General features: G+C 36.8%; 1 protein-coding gene across 2 annotated transcripts; it reads left to right on the forward strand.

Moving 5' to 3' along the window:
- The first annotated feature begins 1,538 nt into the window (after window positions 1-1,538).
- LOC128026987 (sodium/potassium-transporting ATPase subunit beta-3) lies at window positions 1,539-8,578 on the forward strand. Of its 2 annotated transcripts, XM_052614313.1 has the most exons (7): window positions 1,552-1,899; window positions 3,656-3,784; window positions 3,870-3,968; window positions 4,060-4,247; window positions 4,861-4,911; window positions 7,251-7,337; window positions 7,787-8,578. In XM_052614313.1, exons 1-7 carry the CDS (start codon window positions 1,785-1,787, stop codon window positions 7,952-7,954), a joined length of 837 nt encoding a protein of 278 aa, XP_052470273.1. In that variant the 5' UTR covers window positions 1,552-1,784; the 3' UTR covers window positions 7,955-8,578. The 2 variants fall into 2 exon arrangements, with proteins under 2 accessions (XP_052470279.1, XP_052470273.1); XM_052614319.1 differs by lacking the exon at window positions 4,861-4,911 and having other exon boundaries at window positions 1,539-1,899.

Raw genomic sequence — 8,578 nt, forward strand, 5'->3', positions numbered from 1 at the left:
GACTCTTTTCACACGCTTTCACGCCACACATCAATTTTTTCACGCAAAGAAAAACCATGAAGCAAACAGGACACGGAGACCAACAGACAAGACAGAGCAGGTTAGTTATGATATAATAAAATGGGTAGCATTAAGTTATAGCTAGCTAATTATCAAACGCAGCTACAGTTAGCCATCGCTAACATTAGCACGTTTATCGAACAGCCTTCGATACATTTCTATGTTATAACTTCCCGAAAACAAATACACAAACATATAAAACAAACTTCTAGCGAAATACTAACAGCATCTAACTTACCAATCGAAAAGAAATGTTGGAAGTTCAGAGTCGAACCTCATTTCTTTCAAGTCCATCAGTTGTCTCCAGCGATTAAAAGCAGTGCCGATGTTTACTCTGGTTCGGCTCCTTTCTTATCGGATTTGATTTGTGATTCCGAGTGCGGTTGTTTCCCTGTAGCGGGTGGTGGTCTCTTGCCAAGGCCTTGAGCCATAATTTCTCTCTCTTCCCTGAACTGAAGTACTGTGCTGTGCTTTCCACATGATTGACATCAGGTTCAGGCATGCCCACAAGCCGTGCGAGTTATTCGTGTATTGTAGGTTGGCTGGTGGTTATGTTGCCCGCATACCGCCTCCCATGACCGAAACTGGTATTACGACACCTGCCGGGCCGGGGCTAGTAATTCTAATGCTAATTAAGGTTGATATCTCTGTAGCACTATAACTTGACATTTTTTTTAATGACATCATCGCCCTTATTTCTTCTCATTCTTTTGATGCGTGTAGGTCATGTTATGGATATTTTTACCTAAATTTTTGCATATGGCACCTTTAAAGGACGCTGACCTGGATGATGTACGTCACATGCTGTGCTGATGGGGATCCTTCATGACTACATCAGTTATGCTAAAGAGATCATGAAAATTGACAGTAATGCATGATCTGTATTCATGGACTATAAAACAAACTGTAATTGTATAATTTGTAAAAACAAAAAGGTTTTGTTTTGTTTAGTAGAAATGGCGTTTACACTCTGTCATTCATACACATGCTCACATTCTTTCACACACTTGCGTCAGTTACAAATGTTATAATATCAGTGTTAATGTTGTGGTTTATTTGTGTTCTGTCATGCCAGAAGAGTTTGTAAAGAACTTAACAAATTGTACAATTATTGTATAATAATGTTTTTATATATATTTTTATACAATATATAAAATTTACCAAAAAAGTCACATTTGATCTTAAAAGTTATATTCAACAAATGTTCAGTGCTTTATTTATAAACTCTGTAGCTGTTAATGCAATACTTTTCTGCATTTCTTCTTAAATGTAGGTTACTTTTTGACTGTTTTCTCGTTTCTAATAAATATGTACTTTTTGATAGTTATCATTTGTGTGTAAAAGTGTTTTTAAAATGAACGAGATTTGTAGGTTTAATGCCTAGCTCAATTTAGGTTCCTTTTAGCTTTACAATGTAGTAAATTTAAACGATAAAAAAGCAACCCATATTCTTCGTATAAAATTCACAATCAATTTGTAACAATTTCAGGGTTGCACACTTTACGCATGCGCAATACCGCTGCCCCCTTCGTTCCCTCCCCCACAGCATAACGTGCTGCTGTCGGTTCGGTTTGTGGGACCAGTATAGACTCAGGTGCGTTGCAGTATATTTGGAGACGACAGAGGTTTTTCGCTCTTTCATTAGGGCATAAGCCCACTGAGTTCAGCCTCATCAGACCAGGTCACATCACACTTACAGTCTCTCTCTCATCATTTGCACCAGCATGTCTAAAAAAAACGAAGAACCAGCGGAGGGCAAGGAGCCCGAGGGCAGCTGGAAAGACGTGATCTATAATCCAAGAACTGGAGAATTCTTCGGACGGACTGCAAACAATTGGGGTGAGTCGACACAAAACCTATGAAGGGCTTTCTATTCACAGCATTCATGCGAGTGATGAAATGTGCAGCTTACAGAAATAACCATATAAGGCGGATTTTGTTGCAGAAACTCAGCCTCAAGCATCTAAAGCATGAAAGAAGACCCATTCCGACACCTTGATGTCATCAACTCTTTCATTGATGACATCAAATTAGTGTCCTCTCTTGTCTGTGTGTTTTGAATGATCTACAGTGATAAATATGTTGCTCAACACTCATCATCTCCAGGTTTTAGTAGATCATCTCGTGAAAAATGGAGAAAAAATCTCAAATCTGGAAATCAATATGAGGATTTAACTAAAATTAGAAGCGGCAGCAGTCCTTAATGTCATGCATTTTAAAGTGTTATTTTTAGGTTTTAAAATGCAACGAAATGACTACGTCCATGTTGCGCGTGTTCTTATGGTAATTATTTATTTATTTTCTCGCCGTGAAAAGCAGCCTCTGTAAGACGCTAACATCATTAGACACTGGCTGAGTGGCAACATTTTTTATTTTTTTAGACTGATAACGTTAGTGTGTTTTTCAATCTACGTAACGGGTTATTTATCAAAACAAGTCTTTGTTTACATTATTTAGCAACCAAAAACGCTTGTGCACAGATTTCATAATATTGTCCTTAAAACAACGATATTGTGAGAAACTGCGCTTACTGCTTAACGTGAGAGAATGCTAGTGTTATTAACCTTCTCTTGTCCTTCCTTATTGAAAGCCCATTATATCTTTAATTCATCGGACTGTCTTTGCAGTAAAAAAACAGCCTAAAATATTAAAGGCTCGCAGAATTAATCGTTTTCACATAGGCAAAATGACGACCTCGATTGTCTAGAAACCCATTTTTTGTTGGTTTTGAAGAAAGAGCTGAATGGTAGCGGTCGGTAACATCAAAGTGTCGTCGCTGAGCGCCGTGACGTCTTCAGGCCTGTGGGGAATCTGCACGGATTCTGTTTTCGCAAATGACACATCTGATTATTTTCCATGCGACACCGATCAACTGCTGCATGGAAACATAACAGTATTCTACTACCGGTGAATGAATATATATATATATATATATATATATATATATATATATATATATATATATATATATATATATATATATATATATATATATATATATATATATATTCGGTTCGGCTCTTCTGTGCAGATTAATGTGTTTCGTGGAACCGGTGCACACGACACACAAATAACAGACTTTGTTTTTACAACCGTTGACTCCTTGGAGGTTTACCGTTTTGAATGATGTATCGTCCGTTTACTCGCTCCACTCGCGCGCCACAGTTGCTACTACTTTGCTCTTGGAACTAATCTGACGTGACACTGTCACACACGACTGACAGTACGCAATTGCCTTCCCGACAGCTGGAAATATAGATCTTTATTTTAAGTGTTTTCTTAGTATGCTTGGGTAATGTCTAGAAGATGCATATTTATGTACCATCTCATTGATAACTTTTTTAAATTATTATTATAATTAAAAGGCTGCATAGTGTAGTTTTAATTAAATAATAAAAACAAATAATAATCTGTGATTGAATCTTGCGATTGACCAATCAGACTGAATATATTGGATAAAATAGTAATGCACATGTGTCAGAGCAAAATGTTGTGCTTGGTTGCATGGAAGGATTTAAATATTATCCTTTTTAGCAGGGCTGATTAATTTATTTCTGCCTAGCAACAAATTATTTTCTAAAGTACTGTGTTTCAGGTCTCATCCTCCTCTTTTACTTGGTCTTCTACGGCTTCTTGGTTGCCATGTTTGTCTTCACTATGTGGGTGATGCTTCAGACACTGAATGACGACACACCAAAGTATCGAGATCGGGTTGCATCGCCAGGTACTTTTTTTTAGTTTTGCAAACATTGAGTTATTATTAATTAAACAGTGTAAATAATTGTATCTAACCTTTTTCTTTTTCGCAGGGTTGGCTATCAGACCAAACTCTTTGAATATAGTTTTTAACAGATCAGAACCTCTTCAATATGACCAGTATGTCCAGCATCTAGAATTGTTTCTGCATCGTAAGTGCCCTACACTTTGCCTCACTGTCTTTTTTTAATACTTTATCATCTGGATGCATATATTTATAGTTTCTCTATTGTCTGTTTCCAGGGTATAATGACTCGGAACAAGCCAAAAATGACTTGTGTATGGCGGGTCAGTACTCTGAGCAGGATGAGGAACCTCAGAAGAAGGTGTGTCAGTTCAGGAGGAGTTTACTCCAGCATTGCTCTGGGATGGAGGACACCACCTATGGCTATGCTAAAGGACAGCCGTGTGTTATTGTCAAGATGAATAGGGTGAGTAACTTCACATTCACTACTGTTCAAAAGTTTAGGGTCAGTATGATTTTTTTTAAATATATATAATTTTTTTTCAAAAGGCATTCAATTAATCAGAACTGAACAAGATATTTATGTTACAGATGTGTTTCTATTTCAAATAAATGCCGTTCTTTCGAAGTTTCTGTTCATTAAAGAAACCTTAAAATTTGTATCATGATTTCCATAAAAACAATATTAGGCAGCACAACTGTTTTTCACCATTGATCATCATAATAATAATAATAATAATAATAATAATAATAAGTGTTTATTTAGCACCAAATCAGCATACTAGAATGATTTCAGAAGGATCATGTGAAATTTAATATTAGATTAATGGCTGTTGAAAATGCAACTTTGCCACCGCAGGAATAAATTGCGTTTTAAAACATATATTAAAATACTAAATAGTTAATTGTGATATTTCACAATACTACTGTATTTTGTGTATACAACAGCATGTAATTCAAAGTGAATTATGCATAATCAAACTATTTTCTTCAAGAGTAAAAATGTCTGGGTATTCATTTCGACTTACTGACTGACTGAGGGTGAATCAAGCTGATATTGTGATATTCTTAACCCTCAGATCATTGGTCTTAAGCCAGCTGGAGATCCATACATCAACTGCACATCAAAGGTGACAATTCTAGACCCGTTTCATATGGATTACAATTAAAGAATGATTTACGATCTTGTTATAAAGATACTGTGAGCTATATAAAAATCATATATAATTTATATCTTTGTATTTGTGGTGTTTTCCTTTTGTGTGCGTGGTTCAAAGCTGCAATTTGTAAGAGAAATTTAGAAACTAAATAAAAAACAAAAAAAAGCAGACATGCCTCAACACAACTTTAAGAGATTAAGATCCCACGCTGGCTGTTTCTCAGAGTAATCACAATTAGGGTCCATGCTTGGCCTGCAGATGACCTTCCTGCTAAGTATTCTCCAATAATTCCCTCCTACTTAACCACATTCTGTTATCATCTTTGTTTTGGCCATTGTAAAGGTCACTGTAGGAGCAGAACCTGTTGGGTGTTTGTAATTGCCAGTGATTCTGCACTTTTCTTATGGATTTCAGCTTTAAGATTTGAATTAAATGTTGTTGTGTTTCCTGCTTGGATTTCTAAATGTTAGTCCATCCTCTCTCAAGAGTGTTTTTTTTTTCTTTTCTCCCTCCCTTTTTTCTTTATCTCTCATGTCTCAATTGCATTCTGCCAGTTGAACTCCTTTGTAAAGTGATGGGTAAGATCACTGTATGTCTGGTCTCACTCATGATCCTAGTCTCTCGTTTGCTTCTAGTGTGATTGAGCATGTCTCTTATATGCTTTATCATTCATTACCTCAAATTTTCTGCAAGCCACAACATACAATTATTTTGAAGAATTTATTGCCGGAATTAGGGATGCACCCCAATATATATTTAATATTAACTAAATGTAACTCATCAATCATTATGAATTTAGGCAACATTATTAAGCGCAGTGTGAAAAATGGATAGTCAATTTTAGATTTGCTAAAGATGACATTACAGTGTTATTAAATGATTAGTGTTTTATCGATTGACTTCAAGTAAGCATTAGATGACAGCAAAGTACACATTAGAGAGCTGCACAATTAAGGCCCAATCCCAATTCTATTTTATACCCCTTCCCCTCTGCCTACCCCTTCCGCCTACAGAGTGTCAAGGGGTAGGGGAGAAAATATTCCCCTAAGGATTGGGACACCACTACTATGGCGTCAAATGTCATCATTCGTCGTCTAGCTCTCACAATACACACACATATACTGGTGTGCTGGTGTGTATTAGAGCCTTTAACTATCGTTCTGTATTAATGAGCTGCTTAATGACACACACACACACACACACACACACATATCTGAAATCACGCAGCTCACACATCCAGAAGAAAATAAACTTTTCAACGCTGCCCCACGACTTTTATTAAACACAGTTTAAATACTGAATCGCTACATTATATTTTCCAGCGACGAGAGGATACAATCGCTGTTTTTAAGTGAACTCACTCTAAAAAGATAAACGCAGAGACGCAAATACACACAACTTCCATTTCTCTCTCTCTCTCTCTCTCTCTCTCTCTCTCTCTCTCTCTCTCTCTCTCTTCTCTCTCGAATAGGCAATATTTGAGAAAATGGTTTAGCGATTTCTAATTATTGAGGGGATTAACCCCCATCAATGTCTAGGGCAGTTATCCCACTGGCGATTTTTTTTTTTCAGACATTTCTTTGAGTAAAATGACCATTAATATGAACTCACAATTGAATGTAACATAAAACAAATGATAACTTTTCGTTAAAATCTTTATTTATGCCAAAAAAAGCTTACATTTATGCATCTTTTTGTTCGCTGTAGCAGCCATGTTGCCTGGATAATTCATACCCCTTCGTATGAAGTATGGTCCCGAAAAATCTTAGTTTGAAGGGCTATCTGGCCCTTCCCCTTACCCCTACCCCTCCAACCAAATGAGAATCGAGACACCAAGGGAAAGGGCTAAGGAGTAGAATTTGGATTGGGCCTAAATATCCAACCACAATCAATACAAATTAACATAAAAAATCTGTAATATTGGTTGATATGGCACTGAAATCTCATGCAGCATTCCTAATCAGAACCCACTTTCCATTCTCACAGTGGTTACCATCTGAATCATTTCAGATACTTTTGATCAAGAAAGATGGCTATTGAACAAATAGTAATTAATTTAGCATGGCAAAGCAACAGCATGACTTCTAGTGCTTGTTTTCTCCAAAGCAGCAGTCTGCTTTTTCTGTCTCTTGCTGGGATGTACTGTATTATGCACTGCATCCAAATGTATTTTTACACTGCAGCCACTGTGTATGTCATGGATGATTTATATCAATTGTTAGAACTACATGAAACGCCATCATCCACTCTCAACCGGTCACAGTCTGTTGTCTTCAGTTGTCTGATGGTATTTTCTGCTTCCTCTTCAGGGTGACAAACCTCTCCAGATGCAGTACTTTCCTCATGAGGGAACTATTGATAGGATGTACTTTCCCTACTATGGGAAAAAAACACATGTAAGTAAAGAGCTCATCGCAAACTTAAAGGAATAGCTCACCAAAATAAATAAATATATTGAAATTTGACTCACTCGGGCTATAACTGATGTAGATGGGTTTGATTATTTATCTGAACAGATTTGAATTAATTTAGCATGACATTACTTGCTTACCATAGATCCTCTGTAGTGAATGGTTGCTATAAAAATGAGAGCACAAACAACTGTTAAAAACATCACAATAATCCACATGACACAGTCCATCAACTAATGTCTTGTGAAGCAAATTTTTTTTTGTTTTAAATAAATATATCATCATCTATCATCAAATCTTCTGCAGTCAAAGAGAATCCAATGAAGGATACTATATACTATATAGTACAATAATATGGTATTAGATCTTAATTTAAGTGTATATAGTGATATGCACATGATTACCTCAGTTTCTCTGTCTCTGGTCATCTATAGGAAGGCTATGTTCAGCCTCTGGTTGCTGTAAAGCTGTTGCTTAAGAAGGAAGACTACAACTCTGAGCTGATTGTAGAGTGCAAGGTAGAGGGCTCCAACCTCAAGAACAACGACGAGCGCGACAAGTTTCTCGGTCGAGTCACCTTTCAGGTCCTGGTGACCGAATAAAACATCTGCTGGTGCGGACGCTAAAGGGGAACATGCTCTACTTTTTTTCCTGTTGTCCCTGTTCTCCTTTTGAGCCCTCCTCTGTATGTCCTGCTGGTCCTCAGCAGGTCTCAAGGACCTAAATGAACTCTCCACAGACAGGCATGACTGATTGATTATTGTTAATGATTCCCACTCCCCATGTCTTCACAGGATCCCCGTGTAGTCTTCTGTCTAGAAGGCATGAGTGTCACTGAGCAATTGTAGTTTAACCGTGGGCCTTGCATTCCCTAGATGTTTTGAATTATTTAACCAGTTACATTGAACCCTTAAAGGGATTTTGTTTACATTGTGATTTATGAGACGGGTTAGTCGCTATCTTAATCCTTAGTTGGTGTTTTTGTGTTTGTGTTGCTCTGTGTGAATATATTTAATGATCATATTGTCATATTGCTATAAGATTATTATGTTAAAAAAGTGGAATTATTTGACAGGTTTAAAATATGAAATGCGTAAAGAGCCAAATTTGTAACTTAAATGCTTTTCATAACCTCTGCATGGGTCCTTGTTCATGCAGATGCCTTAAGAGCCATTTAACATCTTGGTACAGATGCTATTTTGACAAATAAAAAGAAAACGAGTAAA

The sequence above is a fragment of the Carassius gibelio genome, chromosome A2 (genome assembly GCF_023724105.1).
Source record: "Carassius gibelio isolate Cgi1373 ecotype wild population from Czech Republic chromosome A2, carGib1.2-hapl.c, whole genome shotgun sequence".
NCBI classification, from domain to species: Eukaryota; Metazoa; Chordata; class Actinopteri; order Cypriniformes; family Cyprinidae; genus Carassius; species Carassius gibelio.

Excerpts from the sequence above, each read along its gene's own strand:
- LOC128026987 (XM_052614313.1), top strand. The coding sequence starts at position 1,785 with ATGTCTAAAAAAAACGAAGAACCAGCGGAGGGCAAGGAGCCCGAGGGC. Across the intron at positions 1,900-3,655 it reads ACGGACTGCAAACAATTGGG|GTCTCATCCTCCTCTTTTAC; the intron begins GTGAGTCGACAC and ends ACTGTGTTTCAG. Across the intron at positions 4,248-4,860 it reads TTATTGTCAAGATGAATAGG|ATCATTGGTCTTAAGCCAGC; the intron begins GTGAGTAACTTC and ends CTTAACCCTCAG.